Raw genomic sequence first — 23,279 nt, forward strand, 5'->3', positions numbered from 1 at the left:
CAGAGCCAGCAAAGATCTTTTAGATACTGCCATAATATGTTCATCATGCTTAATGCCAGTTAGCAAATCTGGGCACCTCATCCAACACCAGGTGAAGCTTCTGAACGCTGTCCAAAGTCAACCCATGGTACAAGACACCCTCGCACACAACAGCCTAAGCTGTTCTGACATCACTGCCAGCTTTATGACTTCAGGCATAGAGAACATGACCTGTGGAGCCTGAAGCAGAAGAGTCTAGTTTCCTTCAGATGAGGCTCTCTTGTGGAACATAGCAGAGCCTGGCTTGGTCGCCTGTTTGCTTAGTCTCAACAGTGCATGGACCACTTTGCAAGCCTCAGGACTTTACAAAAGAACCGATGGATACATCAGTGCACTGAACAGCAAACAGGTAGCTTAGCAGCTTGCCCCAACCTGGTGTCCTGCGGATGTTTTTGACTAGCATAGCAATGGGAGTTGTAGTTCAACATATTTGGAGTGAATATGAGGTTGAGGAAAGGTCAATGAAAATAAGAATCCTTTTAATTGGAGTTTATGTGGGGATCCGACTGAATGTAAGAGGACATTTAATGAAAGGAAGGCAAGAGGGGAAGAGAATGAATTATCTTCTCTTTCCTCTTGCCCTTACAGAGTAATAAAAGCACCATCCAACAGGAGGGGACAGACAGACTGACTAGCCATAACTGCAAGCTGCATTTTTCCACACAATGAAATTCAGTTCAATTTAATTTTTAAATCCTGCTTTTCTGTAAAAACAATGAGGCAGCATATGGTAAAATCCACAATAAAGACAACAAAGGAGCTAAAAACGACACAGTAAGAATTAGACAATAATTTCAACTGGCCTAGAAACTGACAGGTCAATGCAAGCAGGGCTGCAGCTAGTTAATTTTAAACCCTAGATTTACAGAGCAATCCTATGCCTCACCACCCCTCTCCCCGGAGAGCAGCTGGGGTACCATACGATGCTGTGGATCCCCTCTTCCTTGGCCAGAGATAGTGCTCCACCCAGAGAAGCGATCCAAACATGGATTTCCCAACCCAATCCCCATGGAAAGGTACATGGCGGCTACCTTACCTGAAATCACTACCCCAAGGGAGAAAAAGGGGAGAGATAGGTGTGTCCTAGTGAGCATGGACAAGAGAGGCCATGGCCAGCCATTTCCAACGGACTCCCTATCGACATTCTCCATATCATGTATAATTTTGTACACCTCTATCATGTCTCCCCTTAGCCTCCTTTTTTTCCAAACTAAACAATCCCAGTTGATGTAACCTTCCCTCATAGGGGAGATGCTCCAGCCTCTTAATCTGGGACTGTTTAGGCTAGAAAAGAGGTGAGTAAAGGGAGACTTGATAGAGATGTACAAAGTTATGCTTGGTGTGGAGAATTTGGGAAGGAGGACATTTCTCTCCCTCTCCCATAATACTAGAACCCAGGGTCGGCCCATGAAACTGTTTGGTGGGAGATTCAGGACAGAGAAAAGGAAGGACTTCTTCACACGGTGCATAGTTAAACTATGGAACTCACTACCACAAGATGTAGTGATGCCAACTGACAAAAGATGTCTTTAAAAGGGGGTTAGACAAATTCATGGATGATAAAAACTATCAATGATTACTAGTCATGGTGGCTGTATATTACATCCGCAATCGGGCGGTATTCCTCTGTATGAAGGCTGCGGCTGCCAATTTGTAGGCTAATTGTGGATAACCCTTGTGTGGAATGGAGACTTATTTATGTGTGTTATTTATTTGCGTATTTATTATTTATTTATTTATTTAGTTATTATTTATTTAGTTAGTTATTATTTATTATTTATTTGCTTTATTTGCTTTATTATTTATTTATTTAGTTATTATTTGTTTATTTAGTTATTATTTATTTATTTAGTTAGTTAGTTATTTGCTTTATTCTCTCTTCTGTTTAGTGAGGTTACTTAAGTTTATTTGTACTATTTTATTATATATATTTATATTCCTACTATGTATTTATCTGCCAACACTATGGTTATTGTAGTTTTTGAATATTGTTGTATTTATTGCTGTTTGATACCTTGTAAATTGTATTTATTGTTGTTCATTTGTTATGTTGTGAGACGCTGTGGGCACAATTTTGTGGGAAAATACAAATAAAAATATGTATATGTAAAATACAAATAAAAATATGTATATGTAAAAATGTATGCCCGTTCCTGGGGAACATGGGCTGGAGGGTGCTGTTGCAATCATGTCCAGCTTGTGGGCATCGGGTTGGCTGCTGTGTGAACAGGATGCTGGGTGAGATAGACCCTTGGTCTGATCCAGCATGGCTCGCCTTATATTTTAATGGAGTTGTAGTCCAAAACATCTTGAGGGCACCAGGTTAGGTAAGGCTGGTTTTAGGCTCAGCAAGGGGGAGGCGCGGTAAAGGAATGAGAACTAAAGAGGTTACGAAAAAGGCTTCACCTGAGAAATATTTTTGAAACACGTGTCTATGTGTGTGTGCGCGCACTGTCACGTGTCTTCCCTTACACTATTCTCCCTTCTCTTGCCTCCTAAGAATCGTGTGTATGCCCCAACCCGCATCTTTCTATTAGTAGCCCCGCCCTCTCCCCGGCCCACCCAATATTCCCCTCAGGCTCGTTCCCGCCTATTTTTCGGCCCATCTGCGCCTGCGCCGCTTTCCTATCCTCGCAAGGGCCCTTCCATAAAGGCAAGATAAAAGGCGGAGGCATCGGGCTTTCTCACGCGTTGACCATAGAGTCTGGCTACGACCATAGAGACAAGAGAGGCAGGACGGGACTGGCAGCTGTGCCAACCACAGTGCTGGGGCCGGCCGTAAAGCGAGCGAGCCGCCTGCCCAACTGTCGCACGCGGCCGCCAGGGGAGGGAAAGGTAGCGAGCGAGGCGCACGAGCCCAGGCAAGGCCACGCCTCCTACCCCCTTTCTCCTTCCTCTCCCTCAGCCCTTCCTAGGCGCCTGCCGTAAAGGGAGGCGGCGTCGCGAAGCGTCGCGCGTCTTTTCCTCGCTCTGGAGCGGCGGCGGCGGCCTGGCCTGACAGGAAACCTGGCCTCGCTTTACGGCCGCTGGATGAGGAGGAGCGGAGAAGGGGAGCGGGAGGCGCCGCGGCCGCTACTGCTGCTGAGGAGACTTTGGGGTGAGGAAGAGGAGGAGGAGGAGGAGGAAGAAGGGGGCGCGGGCGAGAGAGAGGGGTGGCGTACGTGAGGGAGGGGGGAGGACGACGACGAGGGGGTCGCCATGGGTCTCTCTCCCTCACGCTCTCCTTCTCGGTGTCTCTTTTTCTTCCTCTCGGTCTCCTCAGGACATGGCCGAGGTACCGCCCGGGCCTAGCAGCCTCCTCGCTTCGCCGCCGGGAGCCGCCGCCTCGCTCCTTTCGCCCTTCCCAGGAGCCGCCGCTGAGGAAGAGGAGGAGGAGGAAGAGGAGGAGGAGGAAGAAGGAGGAGGAGGAGGAAGGCCCCGTGGGGGGGAGGAAGAGGAGGAGGTCGGGGATGAAGAAGGGCGGGAGGGCCCCCCCTCCCGCCGCCGCCTCTGCCCGCCCCGCCGCCGCAACCACCAGCTCAACGGGCTCATCGCGGGCCCGGACTTGCGGCACTTGCGGGGCTCCCTCAAGGGCAAGGTGCTGAGCGGCGGCGGCAGCAAGAAAAGCGGCGGCGGCGGCGGCGGCGGAAGCAACACGGCCCCTGGCAAGACAATGGGACACGGGCAGGAGCCCCCGCCGCAGGAAGGGCCGCCGCCGCCTCCCCCCTCGCTCAGCAACCACCACCGGGGGCCCCATCCCCAGGCAAGGACTGCACAGCACCACCACCAGCACCGCCGCCACCACGGCGCTTCTGGCCCCTCTGCCGGGGACAGGAATGGGCTGGCTGGGGGAGGTGACGAGGAGGAGGAGGAGGAAGGCCAGGAACAGGAGTTGGAAAGGGAGGAGGAGTCCCTGCTGCTCCTCTCCAGGTCCTTGGCCTCCACGTGCAGCTTGCAGAAATGCCCCGTGGGGCCCCCCACAGACTCTTCCTGGGCCCCGCAGCAGGTGGAGGAGGAAAAAGAGGACCTCACGATACGATACGTCCGATACGAGTCCGAGCTGCAGATGCCAGATATCATGAGACTGATCACCAAAGATCTGTCTGAACCCTACTCCATTTACACATATAGGTATTTTATTCACAACTGGCCTCAGCTTTGCTTTTTGGTAAGTTGGGGGTGGAGGGGGCGGGGGTGGAAAGAGACATGGTTAAAAGTGTGTGATGCTAGGTAGAGGGGGGACGGTGGCGGGGGTGGGAGGGGGGAGAGAGATGTAGGTTGGGGAGCACTGGGTAATATGTGGGGGGGAATTACAGCATCAGTAAAACTCGAGGATGTGCCCCAACTGTTGGTCACTTTGTCAATGAAATAAATGATACACAAAATAGGGGTGGTGATCTCTGTGGCCCAGTTGATTTGGCAGCTGTTTGTGTGAGTCTCTTGATTTGTGAAGAGTTTTGAGTAACAAAAGCCTGCGTATTGGTATGCATTGTAAATTAGTGCAATAAGAGAGAAACTTCTGTGCCTGTTAGTTTTCGGGAGCCAGGGTAGTAAATGGAAATCCTCAAGCTCCGTGAATTCACAGCAGTGTGGTCAGTTTTCGAAACGGTTTTGGAGTGTTCAATCATTTGTATTTTAATTGTCATTAGTTCTTTCATTGGATCTGTTTTTAGCATTCTCTTCCCCAGCCTCTGTCCAGGAAAAATCTGAAATAGCAATATTAATGGTTTTAAGAACATCAACATAACCTTCACAGGAATATTTGTAGAGCAGGTTTTTGAAAAATTAACTCCTAAGTTAATGTTATTAAGTCATAACATCTTGGCCTGGGTATGGTCTAGTCTTATTTTCCTGCAGCCAAGGATTGATGTAAACAAACATTATTTCTGAAAAGCAATCAAACTTTTTTTTAAAAAAAATACTCTAAAAATAACGTTCTACAGAATTTCATAATAACAAATTTCCTTTTCGTACAATTGGTGTTTGAACTTCTGGTCTATGTACACCAACTAACGTGTCTACAAATATTAACACAGTAATACTATCTTATCCATAGTGAAAATAGAACAATTGGTCTAATCTTTTTTTATATATTCGAAAACTGTATGCTTTCCCAGTCTCCATACTAAATGCTATTCTTCTTTGGATTCCTTCAGCTAGTTCAATGAGACAACTTGATATTATTCAGTGATGGTAACTGATGGTTCACTGAGGCTAAAAAAGTTTTAGAATGCTGAAATAGATGTTGGTAGAGAGTTAGAAATTTGAGAGATATGTTTGTTTTCCTACAGTATGTAGTGCCAATTTTAAATTGAAATGGCTACCTTTTAATCAGTAAAACCATGCTGTATTTATAACATTAATTTATATGCAACATTTATTGATCATGTCTCTCATCAAACTACATTTTGAAATACTTATTGTTCCAGTTACAGACATTGAGCAATTGGTCCATCCATATAGATAAGGGGCTGACCACGGTCCTGGGGAAATTTTCCTTTCAAGCCTAACTTTAAAAAGAGTGCAGTTAATGTGGTGAGAGAGAAGGAGGGGGAAACCTGCACACCTAATTAAGTGACAGTACTCTATATGGGTGAGTTCGGATGACAGCAACAGGGGAAGAAGCCTGCACGTGCTGCGTGAGTGACTGCCATTTGCTTTACTCGTCGAGCTGCACGCAGGTTGGTATGTCATCTGAACCCGGCGCACGGCCAGGGTGGGCAGGACATCGTAACCACCCTACAGCCTCTATTGCATGTTATGGGTTATAGGGTAGGTACAACTCCCCACTACACACCGGGTTTAGAAGACATGCCCACCTGAGCTCCAGCACAGGGAATAATGCAAATAGCCATCGTGGACAGCGGGAGGAGCCGTGATGGCTTCTTCCCCCTCTGTGATTGTCCAAACCAGTCTTGATGTTAAAGAACTTGTTTATTTTAAAGGAAAATGACATGTTCTTTTATACTACTAACAGTCAGATTGGACTGCACTCTGCAATGCTTAGACCTCAGACTTGCCAGTCCGCCATAAGTTTAATTTTATGGAGGTATATACGAAGTAACTGATGTTCAGGTTTATGGTATTTCTTGGAGATTGCTTTATGAGGGAGTCTGTTAAGCCATTCCCCTGATCTTTTCAAGGAAGACATCATCTGTAGGTTTTCTACACTGATCTGAAATGTGTGTAATATTTATGAGCTGCTGTTAAGACTGAGCTTTTGATAGGGTTGTGAGATGTAGAAGTGCAGCAGGAGGCATTGAAGGACACGAGTAGTTGACTGGGTAGGAAGCAAGAATAATGGTGTGAGAAAAATCTTCAATGTTTGGCTATTCATACTGGCAACATTAGGCTAAGTGTTCATCGCTCTTTGCATTTGGTCTATGAATCACTCAGACCTTGTGTACAGCTGGAGCAGATCTCAACCAGATGTATTTATTGGGTATGTGACTTCAGAAGCCATTGGCTTGGCTTCAGCAACAAAACTGAACACCATGTTTTAGTATAATGCTGACTTCATGCTGCATTTGGTAAAAGTGCCGAGGGTGTTCATGGGCATCTGTTTCTAAGAAAAGTGATTAAGCAATTCAACTTGAGTCAGCCAATATCTGTGTTCTGCACAGCTTCTGGCACTTGTTAGGCTTGTTTCTAAATAGTCATTTGCAGGGTTGATCTTCCAGTAGGCTGAACTAGAGCACATCACAAAAATGCATTTGTAAAGGCATTCTAGGAAGAAAGCATTGCGTTTATGGGTTTCAATGTTTATCAATCCTAATAGTTCTGAGCAAGTTCTAAGTATGAAATACAAAGTGTTCTTCCTAAATCTTTATGGCTCCTGTTTTCCAGGCTCAGTCAAACTAATAACGCTGCAAGACGTTGAGACCCCTGGTTAGTCTCTAGCGGAATTAATCTCTGTGCAATGTGTGCTTGATCATTTTTAGCAATGCTACGAAGCCGGAACTAATTTTGTAGTAATGTCAGGGAGAAATGCTCAGCTTCTCGGTAGTTAAGGGGATATTCATGCTTAAATGTTTAATTGGTGGTAGTGGTATACTATAATTCCCTCCCTGTTTAGATGAAATTAATAAGACACAAACCTTCAGTAGACTGAGAATCTAAATGGAGCTAATACGTCTGTGAACTTCTAGTTAGTGTTTTGTAGAGTAACGGCCCTGTTCAGTTATCAGTCTGGTCCAGGCCACAAATTACCATTTGGCAGTCAGGAACAGACTCCATCCACCTGTGGATTCCCTTTTCCTGGTTTAGTTGATTCATATAGTTTGTTTGATTTCAGGTGTCATAGGAAACTATGACCAATGCTAACTAGGATTGCCTAAAAACAATGAAAGAAAGCTGGTTTATGGACACATGAGAAGAAAGAGGGTGTATAAAAGCCTGTGGCATATACCTAGTCTCTAAGCCATGGCTTATAGATTGTCCCATCATGTTGTCTTAAATCAGGGCTATGAAGAAAATTTGTAAAGTGAATTCAAAGCTACTTCAACTGAAGCACTGTTTATTTAGCTGCATTACTGGAAATATAGTTAGAAAGCTCCTTTTCCCAGACAAAGGGACATAGGAGTTCAGGTGTTGATCAGGCACATGCAGAGGAACCCATGGCTCCAAGGTTGTGAACCCTGAGCTTGGATTTGCTGTTATCTCTGTTTGCAATTACTTTTGCCACTATTACAAGGCAGACATTGTCAGTCAGAAATAATTTGCTGCCAATCTTAAGATTGATCCAGCAGGGCTGCTCTTGTGCCCACTTCCTAAAATGCTTGCCAAACCTTTCTACCCAACAAGGATGGGTGGCTGGAATTGTTAACAAACCACCCAGAACCCACACTCTGTTTTGGTTTATTAACCAACCTTGTGTCATGCAAACTGAGGCTATGTCACAGTAACCTGGTTTGCATGTTCAATTTGAGCCACAGTAGCATAAATTTATTTAAAACATTTATATCCCACCCTATATCATTAAGATCTCAGAGTGGCATACAGATAAAAATATACAGTATAAAACAGTAAATATACACAGTTAAAAACAAATTAAACCATGATCCAAGTTAAAACAATATATAATTTAAAAGCAATAAAAGCAGTTAAAACAATGTGCCACTGAGTTTAACCATCAAAGGCATTGTTATAATAAGCCAATGTGGCTTGCAGTGTGTGCCCAGCCCCCACTTTGTAACCCAGCCTTTCCTCGTAGGTTCTTGTCATCTGAACCTGGTGGGGTGACATTGTTGGCATGGTTAACAAACCACACATAACCCTAAAACCGCCCATGGGGTCTGGGTGTTTTTTTAACCATGCCAACACCCAACCCTCACTAGGTTCAGATGACACACACAGTAGTTGGGTTATCCAGCACATCCTGCAAGCCACGGTGTCTTACTAAAGCCACTGTGGCTCAAATTGATTGTGTGAATCTGGCCACTATGATTTAGATGATGATGCGTAATAAAAACTGTTCTGCGTACCTACCAATACTAAGACTCTGTACTCTATTTAAATCCTAAGGATAGAATGTAAGAGAATAGTGGTGCTGGCATGAGGGCACAAAATGCTTAGGTTTTTACCAGTATAAACATTTTAAGATCAAGCAGCTGGTAGTACTTTCCCTGCTGTGCAAATACTGTCCACTGGCAAAACGAATAAGCCTGTTGTATACTGTGTGTGCATGTGCCCTTGAACTCACTACATGAATGCACTTGTTGCAAGAGGTTTGTCTAGAAAAAAAAACTGTGTCCCATTCATCTCAATGAGCAATTTAAGCACTTGCTTAAATCCCTCCTAGCGAAGTTGTTGGGACTTCAGAGTGCTTAATTGTGGTTTGATTGTACCGCTAGTCTATAAAGCTTCTGAATTGCAAGAGATCATGCATTTTCACCGTTCGTATCAATTTAACAAAAGGACTGGCTATATCGCAGTGGTCACTTAATACAGTCTAGCTACTCCACACAAAAATTGATGTTTTAGCATTTTCAGCATTAGAGCAACATTTCTCAGGATCTAGCTGTGTGTCAGGATCTAGCTGTGTATATCAAATGTGTGCAAAGTTTCAGCCTAGGGCAAGTTTTTCATGTAAGGTTGTTCGCTCTTGCTCTCTTTTCAGAACTCGAAAGCAGTTGCCCTGCAAACCAAAATAACTTGGATAGTTCCTCTATAGCTTATTGTTGCTTAAATTGTAATCTCTTAAACTTTCAAGGCTTCCTCTACCAAATTTGAAAAAAGAAAACATGTTATGTAATTAAATTTGAAATCCAGTATCTTTTCTTTAACCAAATAGTTAAAGGATTTGTGCAAAAGAGAGATTTCTTCAGTGGGTCTCTGTGTTGACCTGTTACTTGAGAAATTCAACCCATTTGTACATTGATTTGTATATGAAAGGAGAAAAGCGATAAATTTATCATGGAAAGATTAATTTTCTATATGTTTTAGATTCAAAATATTTTTTGCTTAAGTCAGCCCTTCTATATTGAAGGTAAATTTCTGTACAATCATACTTTATCATGTAGGTTTATACATTTTCTTTCGTTCTGCAATTTCTTCATTTCCTATCAAGATTTTTTTATGAGAATGATGCATTAGGAAATGTATCGTTAATATCGCACTTAAATGCTGATTGGATCTGCTGGCCAGTGAAGGGCGTTTTGAATCCATAAGGACTCCGAAGCAAATTCCATTATGACAAGTGTGTGTGTGAAATAGGGAAAAGGGGTGGGGTGGGGCTGAGCTCCCTAAAAGAAATTAACAAGGCATTCATCGTAAGATAAATTAATTTAAAGTTGGCCAGATTACATTTCAGAATCTGAATTTAGCTGTTTGCAGTGCAGAGGCCTTCTCCTCCCCCCCCCCCCCCAAACAATCCTCGAACCAGTTATTCCAGAATAGCCTCTGGAATCCTTCCTTTGATTCCAGTTGAGTACATAGTTAGAGGACATCAGGCTTTATATCATTAGAGCAGCTTATTCATCTAAATAATACTTAAGTCATGTAGTTTCTACTTGGGGTTTCATCATTCTTTTCCTTATGCAACTGAAAGGCGCACACTTATGTAGGTATCAATGATGCATCATTTGAATTACAATAAGGCTTTGCTTTGGCATTATATAGTTCTTTGGGGAATAGGACCAGGCCAAGCAATTCTAAAGGTAATGCTGGAAACTCGCATGAGGAGATCTTCCTGTCCCTTACACACACCCATGAAAAGCCACTCAGAAGGATTTGGCAACCCCTCTTAAACAGCGTGAGATGAGGCAGGGAGGGGGGAGGTGGAAATTGCTCAAAATTGGATGGAATAGCTTGTCCACTCCATGCACGAAAAGGTGTGCCCACCCAATCTTAGGCAACTTCCTGCTCCCTCAGCAGCCCTCCTTGCCTGTTCCCTGCTCCATAAGAGGGTCCCTTGACCCTTCACAGAGATTTGTGGAGCTGGGGGAGATGGGAAAGTCTTACACAAACGTCTTTCCCTTCCCATGACTCAGGACGCAAGCTCATGAGTGTAACATTTCTTTTTTGATAAATCCTATCGGAAAACATACAACAAAATGTGCAATGAACACTTTTGGTTACTAGGCGATGCATCTGTCTTCATAGCAAATAACTTCCAGGATGCAGTCCTTTTTATGAACGGGCATATAAGGTTAAGGATTTTGTAGCACTGCGTATTGGCTTCTTAATCTACAAAAATGTCTTTGCATTTTTTTTTTAAAGGCAATGGTAGGAGACGAGTGTGTAGGTGCCATTGTCTGCAAGTTGGATATGCACAAAAAGATGTTTCGCAGAGGTTATATAGCCATGTTAGCAGTGGATTCCAAATACAGAAGAAAAGGCATAGGTAAGAAGAGCATTCGTGTCCTTTAAAAATCCTCCTAAATACAATACACTGACTAGTTGCTGTTTTGAATTATAAATTTCGGCGTGCGCCCTTTCGTTTTACAGGTTATTTTGATCATGATTCGTTTTTAAGGCTGGGCCGTTCCCAGCCTCTACACAAGCCATGGGTTCTTATCCTAGGGATATACACTTCTGTTTGTAGTTACAATTCAACTTGATTATAGAGTTGAGTTTGAAATTATTATGGCACACGTAAAAAAAGGAAAAAAAGAAGGGGAAGAGAGATCTAAAATGAGTGAATTTGTTACCCTTCTCTTCCCATGACTTCCAAATTACACACATTACCAAGATGCACCACGCTTGCTGAAGCTAACCAGGACAGGGTCTCTTCAGTGCCTGAAAACCATAATGCCTCGTTGTGCTGCCTTGAGTTCCATTATGAAAGAAAATATCTTTCCCCTGTGCTATCACTGCATCATTATATTGTGGAATCCTTCGCGCTGTATGGTGTATCCCAAGTTTATGGAATTGATATGGAAATCATTTTAAACGCCTGCACTTAATCAATGCAAATCAGCAGAAGCACTCTAGCACCTAATGTCCTTCCTGTGCGTGTTCCAAGGGGACAAAGCAAACATTCCAAAGGGAAAAGCTGAAGCCAGGATTCTATGAGGTCACCAGCTTGTCCCATCGCCAGATGATATCTTCATCTTCTCTGCAAGTTCCCTGGGCTTGTTTGATTGAGTCACTGTGAAATCAGTGGAATATGTCAAGGCTACGTTCTGAAGGACATTTCTAGTCATGGGGCTCTAGCGAGTGCTGTGCAATAAAACCCTTAATCTACCTACCTATATGTGATGTGGGCAGGTGGCATCCCTCAGGTGGTCAGATGCAGCCTGACTACCAGTTGCCGACCCCTAGATTCTATACTCTTATTTAGGCGAGAATCTTCAAATTTTCTACCTGTGTTTTGAACGCACACTTCACTGGCAATGCATCATTGACAGACTGAATTGGACACAGGCCTTAGCTAGACCTAAGGATTATCCCAGGCAAATGGAGGGGTCGTCTCTGCCTGCTCCCGGGATCCCCTGTGTGTCATTTGGATGCACAGGGATGATCCCGGGATAAAGGCCTGGTCTAGCCATGGCCAGAAACAAACTAACCTTCTGGGGGAGCAATATCGGGGTTGACTATGCTTTCCCTCCTGCATACACCTCCACTTGAGGCTTGATTACACAGTCTGATCGTTCTAGCCTCCTTGTTCAGACCAGGACTGTACACATCTTGAATTTTATTATTTATTTACAATATTTATCTACCACTCCCTCTCTGAAGATTTTGAAGCGCTGAACGAATAGAATAAAAGAATGAAAACACCTTTAAAAAAGGCTTTTTTAAAAGAATTATTTGTTCTTGTCGTTGGCCATGGGCCTTGATCCCATCGTTAGGGTGGGGGGGTTGCCGTGCAGTTGTGCTTTGCTTTCTTGGTGCTCTGAGCTCAACAGGAACAAATCTCTGCTGACTGACTGGAGAGACGCTTGCCATGCAACTGTGGTGAGAGAATTCATGGGACGCTGCTTTGGACAAAGTAGCAAGTTGCGGACTATGACCCTGTTCAGATGACACACTAAGCCATAGTGGTTAAGCATTTTGAACTAAACATTATGGCTTAATGTGTTGTGTGAACCATGACTTAGCATTTCACGTGAACAATTCCTAACCATGGTGACTCCATAACTACGGTTTAAACACGCTCACAGTAACCATTTGCTGCAAAAGGGTTAGCAGCCTAACCATGGCTTAGTGTGTTGTCTGAACAGACCCTGTGGCGGTGATCCAAAGCCTTCCTTGTGTGTGGTGTCCCCCACAGCAACTCTTCAGAGGAAGCTTGTCCCACCCACCCCTTATTTCGTGACATGCCTTGTTTATATGCAATGCGCACTCTTTAAGTTGGGAGCTTTGTCTTGTGAGGAATCTTTTTGTAGTAGACTTCGTCATTTAAAGGAAAGAATATAAAGCTCAGGGTTTTTTTTTTTGGCAGGGGGCATTTCAAAAGTATCTTGTTTCATTTTGTGTAATAGGAAATGCAGAAGTGCCATTCTGTTTACAGCCACGGTGTTGGTTGTAGATCTCACGATGTGTACATTCTCATTCTCTACCCCTGTCCATGCTGTGGCAGGCTAGGGGGTAGATTTTTCTGGAAGTCGCTTTGTGGACCTGCTTGGGGCAAAACAGCAGGGTGAAGATCCTAAATAAGTCTCTGCTTTAGTTCAAATGCCCCATCCCAGCGTGACAGTCTTTGTTAGTTGTATAGAATATCCACAATAACTATTGATCTTGGTTAAATTAAATTAAATTTGAATTGTTTTATAAGATCATATTCTGCACTGTAAGAGCTAATTTGTGCTGAAATAATTTGTCCTTGTAGCTTAAATTTGTTTGTTTCTTTTAATCTCTGTTCCAGGTACAAACTTGGTTAAGAAAGCTATTTATGCCATGGTAGAAGGAGATTGCGATGAGGTGAGTCTTGTTCCTTTGAAGCAACTATGTCTTCATGCTTTGCTCACTTGAAGGCTGTCTCTTCAAATGCTTTTTGCACTGTAATCAGTTAGAGCAGAATATAGAATACATTCAGAAAGATACATTATCCTGAAAGCTTTCTGTGACTCCAGGAGAAAAGGAGTTGTTTTCTGTCTCTTTTGGGCAGTGCAGTATTAACTGTGACGGCTAGTTTTACACATGCAAACGTATGAACAACAGGTGCTCATCTTAACCAAAAGTTAAACAATGAGTGGCTACAAAGTTAAGGAAATAATGAAACAATAAACTTATAGCAAAAGCAATCTTTTGAGAGAGAGAGAGAGAGAGAGAGAGAATAAAATGTGGGACACTTTTTAGAAGCGTACACACAAAAGTAATAAGCATACAAACAACAGTAATACAGCTGCTCCACAATATCTGTAAGTGAAGGCCAAACGCGTTCCGACTTGCGATCTTCTTCAGTGGCCTGATAGCATAGCTCGTTAAAAACGTCAGTTCAGGTACATGGTGTTTGTGTTTTTTTTGGAAAAAGAAAATATACGTGGGCTGACTCAGTTGATCCCAAATTCAGGGAATGTATAAAGTTGTCACTCCCTATAGCACGGCGAAGGGTGCCTCATAAATCACTGGCTGCCCCAACTCCCGTGGATGGACATTTTTGTGCCCTTTGCTCCAAGCATTCTGTATTGTACTAACTGGGCTGTGTTGGGTAACTTTTCATTTTTTAAAAGGCATTGAAGTCTAGACTTTGTAATGATGACAGTTCAATTATAGCAACAACTATTGGTTTCATCTAGTATCAAGTCTAAAATACTAGATGTGGAAGAATCCGTGTAAATATGAGTTGGAGAATCGTTCTAGAGCAAGGGTGGTCAGCTTGTGGCCTTCCAGATGTTTTGGCCTACAGTCCCTATCAGCCCTAGCCAGCATAGCCAGTGGTGAGGGATCATGGGAGTTGTAGGCCAAAACATCTGGAGGGCCCCAAGCTGCCTCTCCTCTAGTATGGTGCAGTACTAATCAGGACCGTCCCTTTGACTCCTCAAATAAATTTCAGGAAGATTTTCACGCTTGTGGTTTTTTTAAAAAGAAATTTATGTGGAATTTGAAGTAGTTGCAATCCTTCTGTTTGAATGTATGCCGCATCGCTTCTTTGAATAATTCAGTTACAATTAACTTACTCACTACACCTGTTTGTTTCTTATAAGCACAATTAAATCAAGTCGATGCTAATCAGCTGCTTTGTTGCTGTAGATTAAGTAGCAAAAGAATGAGATTACCTTTCCTGTGTTTGAGAACATAGTTTTGAGTATATATGAGACTAGTCCTGTGGGTTTTTTCAGCATGTACATCTCTTCACTGTAGGTATAAAACAGTGGACTAGGAGGAATTCTAGATTTCTTTTTGGAAATTTTAATTTGGATAGAAAATTCTGCTTGTGATGCTAGATATTCCATTAGAAATCACATAGTTTAACAATAATGGCTTTCTTCCATAAACTTGTAGGTTTCCATCGTAAAAAATGTCTTGCCAGGTTTTTAAAATTTGTGCTTAATGAGCTAAATATTGCCCATATTTAGCTCATTAAGCTTGTACCTAAAAAGTTAATAGGCAAACAATAAACAGCCTTCACCACTGTTCTTGGCGGAAAGACAGGATATAAACTTAATAAATTCCAAAATTGTGGCTCAGTTAGGCATTACACCAAAACTGTGGCTTGTGCGAAACCTCTCTTTAGAATCCAAGCCATGGTTTGGAGCATTCACTGTACAATCCATGGTTTAAAGCTTCTTGTGTGATTTGTTTTCTGTCTGCTCAGCACTCCTGTCTATAGGTATGGTGACATCTGAATGTACAGCAACAAGCCATGATTGCAATTCATCAGTGTCAAGTCATCATGCCAAATCATAATCCTGTTTTGCATATAATGACTGCCCACGGGTTAAACAACCCATGGGCTATCAGGCACAAGCAGGAATGAGAGAGAGAGATCTGCCACTTCCGCTTTCACTCATCAACCTATGGTCGACCCGTTTGTATGTTTTTGAGTATAACATGCAAACCCAGAGTACTGTGTTGTTATAGCGGGCTTCAGCAAACTATGCGCTTGCTGCTGGATTTAAGCCCTAAACAAATCAGCACTTGGAGTTTGCATGTCATGGTCAACACCATATGAGTCTATATGATCGTAAGTTTCTGATTAAAAACAGATAGCGCATAGATTGTTTAATGCACAGGCTCTCATTACGGGTGAACCAGCCCATATTAACACTAATCATTGTTGGCAAATTCACTTCAGCCTCTGGTTTCTCATTCCGGTTTACTGGCTGATCACAAACCATGATTTATGAGTTCACATATGTTGCCAAATCTCCTCAGTCATAATTTGACATTATGTTCAAAAATCTTAAGGATGTTACTTGTTTTGTAGCCCATTTTTTGCCCACTAAATTGAGGTCCAAGATTAACTTAACATCGAATGATTCTAAAATCTTGACTTCGAAGAATCTTGTTTCTGGAGGACTTACTGGCAAATAGGCTTTCCTGAGTACCAGAAAAGGGAACCTCAAAGTGCTCAGGATGCCAGTAAACTTGAATTTCAACATTTAATCACTTCTTGAAGAGCAGGATCACCCAGTGGGTTTTACTGGGGAGAGGCAACGAGTGGGGTACCGCAGGGCTCAGTCCTGGGCCCAGTGCTCTTCAACATTTTTATTAATGATTTGGACGAGGAGATGCAGGGAACACTGATCACATTTGCAGATAACACAAAACTGGGTGGGATAGCTAATACCCTGGAAGACAGAAACAAACTTCAAAGGGATCTTGATAGGCTGGAGTGCTGGGCTGAAAACAACAGAATGAAATTTAATAGGGATAAATGCCAAGTTCTACATCTAGGAAATAGAAACCAAAGGCACAGTTACAAGATGGGGGTACTTGGCTCAGCAATACTACAAATGAGAAGGATCTTGGAATTGTTGTAGAAGCTGAATATGAGCCAACAGTGCGATCTGGCTGCAAGAAAGGCAAATGCTATTTTAGGGAGCGTTAATAGAAGTATAACTTCCAAATCACGTGAGGTACTGGTTCCTCTCTATTCGGCCCTGATTAGGCCTCAACTAGAGTATTGCGTCCAATTCTGGGCTCCACAATTCAAGAAGGATGCAGACAAGCTGGAGCGTGTTCAGAGGAGGGCAACCAGGATGATCAAGGGTCTGGAAACAAAGCCCTAGGAAGAGAGACTGAAAGAACTGGGCATGTTTAGCCTGGAGAAGAGAAGATGGAGGGGAGACATGAGAGCACTCTTCAAATACTTAAAAGGTTGTCCCACAGAGGAGGGCCAGGATCTCTTCTCGATCCTCCCAGAGTGCAGGACACGGAATAACGGGCTGAAGTTGAAGCCAGATTCCAGCTGGAAATTAGGAGAAACTTCCTGACTGTTAGAGCAGTACAACAATGGAACCAGTTACTTAGGGAAGTTGTGGTCTCTCCCACACTAGAGGCCTTCAAGAGGCCGCTGGACAACCATCTGTCAGGGATACTTTAGGGTGGATTCCTGCATTGAGCAGGGGGTTGGACTCGATGGCCTTGTAGGCCCCTTCCAACTCTACTATTCTATGATTCTACTTTTTTTTATTACAATTATTTATATCTCATCTTTCAGAATACAAATCCTTCCCAGGCAGCTTACAAGTAACATCAAAATACATTTTTTTTAAACTGCAGTAAACAGTGTCATCAAGACCTGCTGCAAAGGGGCAACTGGCGGTTGGGACCCTGTGAGAGAAAGGGAAGATTCCAACTGAAATGATCTCTTAAGGCCGTCTTTGCCTTTTTGTCTCTCAACTCATGGCTGAATGGAGACTGCTCCAGATGTCCCCAATCCTAATCCAATACTCTGATCACTATATCGCAGGCTCTGAATAGTTGTAGTTGAGAACCTTAGTCCCATTTTGTAAATGTATTGCATGTTTAAAAATATGTATATGAATAACAAGAGATTTAAAGATGCACTTTTGAATTGGTTCCTGGAACAGATGTGGATATTTTTTTTTGTTATGGTCTTCCCTTGACTATCTCTCCCTTGAGAAGTTGACTCTTGCTTTAACATGCACATTTCAGATTGAACCTATGATGTCAAAGTGGCTTGGATTTGTTCTCTGCAAAGTCCTAAAAGAATGTTAACTCCCTTTGAAAAAAATTGTATCTTCTGTTGTAGGTTGTCTTGGAGACTGAGATCACAAACAAGTCTGCGTTGAAACTTTATGAAAACCTTGGCTTTGTGCGAGACAAGAGGCTCTTCAGATACTATTTAAATGGAGTTGATGCATTGCGTCTTAAACTGTGGCTGCGTTAACAGGAGCACCTCCTCTTTCCAACCAACATGGCAGCAGCGTCCTTTGCATGCAATGCAATTTGTGTGGAATTGCTTTGCAGGTGGACATAATAACTTCCATGCAGCTCTTCTCCGTCGCACCTAAATCGTTGCACTGTGTGGCATGGCACATCTTGTTCTGAATTTACAGCAGGTTGCTTCAGACTTCAGATCCTCTTGGTAACCAGGAAGATGTGCCAGTAGGTAGCCAAGATCCCTTCTTTTCAGTTGCAAGTCTACTGACTCTTGTTATATAAACGGTGAACATTTTATCCAAGAACCTGTGTTAGCAGAACACAACTTCTTTTTTTCTTTTCTTTTTTTGGTGTGAGAGAGAGAAAGAGAGAGAAAAGCCAATGTAGATTGTAAAATTCTATAAGTATACTAACATTTCATACAAAATTCACCATAGGTTTTTTTGTTTTTTTTTCTGGGGAAAATAAAAACAGCTTCAACTTTAGGTTTTATTTTTCAATATTGAACTTTCCATTTTTAAATATTGGTACCTCAGTGATTAGTGAATGAAAAAATGTATTGTAGGGTGGGGTGTGTGTTACATCGAGTAACGGTAACAATTAAATTGCGTCTGCCAGTGCCTGTATAGATACGTATATTTGTCTCCACCGCTAATTTTTGAGTGCATGCTTTTCTTTTCTTGATTTTTTGTCTTTGCAAGAATGGCTTTTATTTAAATTCTGGATTTGATAATAAATTATTTCATTTATAATTTGGATACTTCTCCCATGTGAGGGCTTAAAAAGTCCTTCTCTTATAGCAAGAAGTGTAAGCTATCTTTAAAAAAAAAAAAAAACCTTGAGTAGCTGCTAAAAGGGAGTCTGATGCACTTTTTCCTTTAAAGAGACTGAGGGATCTTTTTTAAAACAAACAACAAATTAATGCAAATTGGATCAATTTTTTTAAAAATCAAAACTATCACTATAATAGCTAAAGAACCATTATTTTAAAGCATTTGGAATAACTTAATTTTGATTTGGATTCATATTGCTTTGCTTCCATGTTCTAAAAATGCTTTAGTCTTCAGTTCTTGGTCTTGGAAATAAATTTCACCATGTCCATTTTTAAGCTGCTTTGGTTTTCTCTATTTTTTTTTATTTTTATTTTTTTGCAAAAGCCAAAACTCTTGCAGTTTTAATTTCCTTCTGAATTATTTGGCAGAGGTGTATCCAAACATCGGGTTTGAACTTCCCCCCTTTTTTAAAAAAATGGGCTACACGGGCTTGTTAAGACCAACATCTTTTTTCAGCAGTTACACAGTGTGTACTTCTGTCTGTCAGTGCAATATGTAAAGCGAATCACTTCTTTTTGGCAGTTCAGCAATGACAGCATTGATATATATATATATATATATATATATATATATATATATATATATATGCAAAATGTAAAAACAACCCTAGATGACTCATGGAAAAATAGATTGCTTCCTTATATTGAAAGGAAAATCTTCAGAATTCAACTTTGCCTTACTATGTTGTATGTTAAGGATTCAACCTATCATTTTGTAAAATGGCTCGAGTTACTGTACATTTGAGAGGACCTGACCTCCAGTCACCCTTTGGAGAAAAAGACCCATTCTGGACAGCTTAGTAAGTTTAAAGGAAGGCCATCCTTATTTTGCACAGACTGAGCGTCTCCCCCACTATGTATAAGTTGTGAATTGTATTTGGGAAAAATAAAGGATTTTAATTTAAAACGGGCACTTCTTTCCAGACACGATTTATATGGCTCACCACCTCCTCTCCCTCACCTGTCTGCACGGTGCCTCCATTTGCAGCTCTTTGCAACTTAAGAGTGCCCTGTTGGCCGAAGCAACATGCCACGTTTGCAGCAGCGTAGAACTTCCTCTTGAGAACCACCAGCCATCTTCATTCACGCTAGTGCAGCTCTAGATAAACCAGTGGGGAAGGTCATCTCTGCTACTGATGAGGTCTAGGGGTTTGGGTGGTACTGCCAAAATGTCATGGAGAATTCTGTAAACATCTTTTTTATGACTTCTTCCCCATAGAATTTTGTATGTTTGATGTTACAGCCAGTGAGCCAGAATGGAACGGGGGAGCATTCAAACATGCAATCTCCCAACTGCCGCCATAAGAACATAAGGAGCCCTGCTAGATCTGACAGAAGGCTTATATAATCCAATTTCCTGTTCACAGAACCATCCAAACGCCTTTGAGAAGCCTACAAGCAGAATTACGAGCACAGTAGCACCCTTCTGCACATGTTCTGCAGCAGCTAGAATTCAGAGGCGTACGATCTCTGATACTGTAGGGCAGCCTTCCCCAACCTGGGGCGCTCCAGATGTGTTGGACTACACCTCCCAGAATGCCCCAGCCAGCTGGCTGGGGCATTCTGGAAGGTGCAGTCCAACACATCTGGAGCGCCCCAGGTTGAGGAAGGCTGCTGTAGGGGATCCCACCGATTTTCTTACCCTCTATCAAAAATGATACCATTCAGGAAAAACCACACCAGGTGCTTTTTAGACACATTTGAATCTGTCGTTTTGGCACTAGTGGGGTTCCCCCCCCCCCCCAACTGGCTACTGAGCCCATTTCAAATACCATCTGTTTTCAGTAAATTCTTGATATCTAAGGTTTGGCTGCTGAACCAAAAAGTATATAGCTTTTCTGTGTAAGAAAAATACTGTTTGAAAAATGAGACTACTGTATAGCAAAACTTGTAGTAAAAAGGACCAGGGCTGTGCATGTATAATATTCAAGTCTTATTGGTCTATTTCCAATTTCAGAAGGTAGAAGACAAATTCTCAAGAGCTGCTGCACCACCAAGATGAGAATTCAGTTCCAACGAGCTCATCCGTTTCTAAAGCTGCCTCCACCATAATAAAAGCAATTTGTTTTCAGTGCAAAAATATTATTGCTGTCCTGCGCTGACATTAAATCTCTACGAAAGCTAAAAATTTGACCCAGCTACCTTTTCCAAATTGATAACTTCAAACTAATGTTCATTAATGTATATCCAAAAACTCTGAAGTCAGTCAGATATAAGGATGCTTCCTAGCACTGGTCATGTCTTAAGAGAGTTACAGAAAATGTAACGAAGTACCAGAAGACATGGGGGGGTTTTTTCTGCAAGAGAGCATGCACAACCTACAGACAGGCTTGAGGGTTTCTGCCCTTTGAGGATCTTTTCTTGGAAGTACATACACTTCCCTCTTCTAGCTATGCTGTCATGTATTGCATGAAAGCATAGCTGGAAGAAGGAAGTATGTGTTTGCCCCTTAGTGTTAGGATAGCTGGGTGGATGTATTAGCTGCCTCTGTAGGACTTAAGTTGCCCTCTGACTCCAGCAAGAGAAGGACTAATTCTTTTCTCTCCCACATGCCCATAATCTGGCCTTCTGCAGGAACACCTGGTGTCTTCTGGCAGCTGCCCATACGTATAGTGCAACAAGCGTTTGTAGTGTGGGGACATACTTCAGGAATGTGTCTACTGAATTTAATCAAAAGTATCTGCAGCTTTAGCTGTCCTGAGTGTACTGTGTGGTAGTTACCTTTGTGATCCATAGCATTTCCTACTGTTCTATGCCTAAGTAACCCTAAAACGTGTAATAGGTGTCTTGAGGGCCAGGATCTCTTCTTGATCCTCCCAGAGTACAGGACACGGAATAATGGGCTCAAGCTACAGGAAGCCAGATTCCGGCTGGACATCAGGAAAAACTTCCGGACTGTTAGAGCAGTATGACAATGGAACCAGTTACCTAGGGAGGTGGTGGGCTCTCCCACACTAGAGGGAGACCTTCAAGAGGCAGCTGGACAACCATCGGTCAGGGATACTTTAGGGTGGATTCCTGCATTGAGCAGGGGGTTGGACTCAATGGCCTTGTAGGCCCCTTCCAACTCTACTATGAGCATAGGAACATAGGAAGCTGCTTTATACTGAGTCAGACAGGGTTTCAGGTAGGATCCTTTTCCTTGCCCTACTTGGAGAAGCTAGGATCGAACCTGAGACCTTCTGCATGTGTTCCATCACACTGGGCTATGGCCTCTCCCTGTTGCTTTTCACTACACTCCTTTTCGCTGTTAAAACAGAGTAAGGTACTGCAAATTTCCCAAGACTGACTGAATCTATTCGGAACCTGCGTAGAAATAAAGGGACACGTTAGACGCCCTGTATTTTATTCATCACAAAACACGTAACAAAAGTTATAAGAAACCAGCTATTTAACTGAATAGCTGTATTAATTTGTTGTGCAGGTTTATAGCAATCACCTGAGATTATACAAACACATTTACAATTCTTAAATAATTCTGTTCACAATGCTTTCCTTTGCAGGCTCTCCATCCTATTAAAAGAATACAACTGCCTCTATGGCCTTAGCTAGACCTACCTGTTAGCCCACGATGGAGGAGAGAAGATCTCGCGTTGTGTTTAACGCAAGATCCCTCCTCTATTTACACGTGACGACCTCAGAAGAAGCGTTGCGCCCATCATTTTTTTATTAAAGGGCCAGCAGCACACAAACACTCATGTGCATAAGGTAAGTGGTTTTTGAAATTTAAATTACTTTCTCCGCTCCCCCCACCCTACCCCCGATGGGCGCAGCGCTCCTTCTGAGGAATCGTGCGGAGTTGGGTCAACCCGGCCACACGTTCTGTGGTCTCGGGCTCAGGCCAGGACTGTGGAAAAACTCAGGCCAAAGGGGAGGGGGAGATCCTGGGGCAAGGGAGGGATCCCCCTCCCTGATCCCGGGATCCCCTGTCATGTAGACGCACTGGGATGATCCCGGGGATCACCCCAGGATAAAGCCCCGGCTAGCTATGGCCTATAATGCCAGGTAATGGGATTATTCCTGTTCTTATAGGGGTGGGCAACTTACGGCCCTCTGAATGGTTTGGCATAAAACTCCCATGATCCTTCACCATTGGGATCATGTTTAGAGCAGATGGGAGTTGTAGGTCAAAACATCTGGATCGGAGCCACAAGTTGCCCACTCCTGTTTTTTAATCGCCTGCTTGTAGGATTAAAAGAAAAGATAATTTCATCCAATTAGGGCTACAGCCTGAACCCACTTGCTAGGAAGCCCCATTGAACTTATCGGCCGTTGTTTTTGAGTAAACGTGCATAGAATTTCACTGTAAATAACCTCAGACATATTAAATTTATTTATTTATTACATTTCTACACCGCCCAACAGCCGGAGCTCTCTGGGCGGTTCACAAAACTGCCTCTATTGCTGTTCTGCACTGATTTCTTATCCTTTTTGGTCCCCTCACTGCACATTTCTGCCCTTGAGCTTGATGACACAAGATGCAGAAGACACACAATTGGGTAGGATAACTAACACCTGGGAAGTCAGAAACAAACTTCAAAGTGACCTTGATAGGCTGGAGTGCTGAGCTGAAAACAACAGAATGAAATTTAATAGGGAAAAATGCCAAGTTCTACACCTAGGAAATAGAAACCAAATGCACTGTTACAAGATGGGGGAGGATACTTGGCTCAGCAATACTACAAACGAGAAG

At 42.8% G+C, this 23,279-nt stretch overlaps 1 protein-coding gene across 1 annotated transcript; it reads left to right on the forward strand.

Annotated features, from left to right (window-relative positions):
* Window positions 1-3,030: 3,030 nt before the first annotated feature.
* On the forward strand, window positions 3,031-19,496 carry NAA30 (N-alpha-acetyltransferase 30, NatC catalytic subunit). The gene is made up of 5 exons (XM_063118209.1): window positions 3,031-3,136; window positions 3,302-4,186; window positions 10,738-10,861; window positions 13,328-13,383; window positions 17,624-19,496. The coding sequence occupies exons 2-5, from the start codon at window positions 3,305-3,307 to the stop codon at window positions 17,759-17,761; spliced, it is 1,200 nt and encodes a 399-aa protein (XP_062974279.1). The 5' UTR covers window positions 3,031-3,136; window positions 3,302-3,304; the 3' UTR covers window positions 17,762-19,496.
* Window positions 19,497-23,279: the final 3,783 nt, after the last annotated feature.

Source organism: Elgaria multicarinata, chromosome 2 (assembly GCF_023053635.1).
Source record: "Elgaria multicarinata webbii isolate HBS135686 ecotype San Diego chromosome 2, rElgMul1.1.pri, whole genome shotgun sequence".
Taxonomy (NCBI): domain Eukaryota; kingdom Metazoa; phylum Chordata; class Lepidosauria; order Squamata; family Anguidae; genus Elgaria; species Elgaria multicarinata.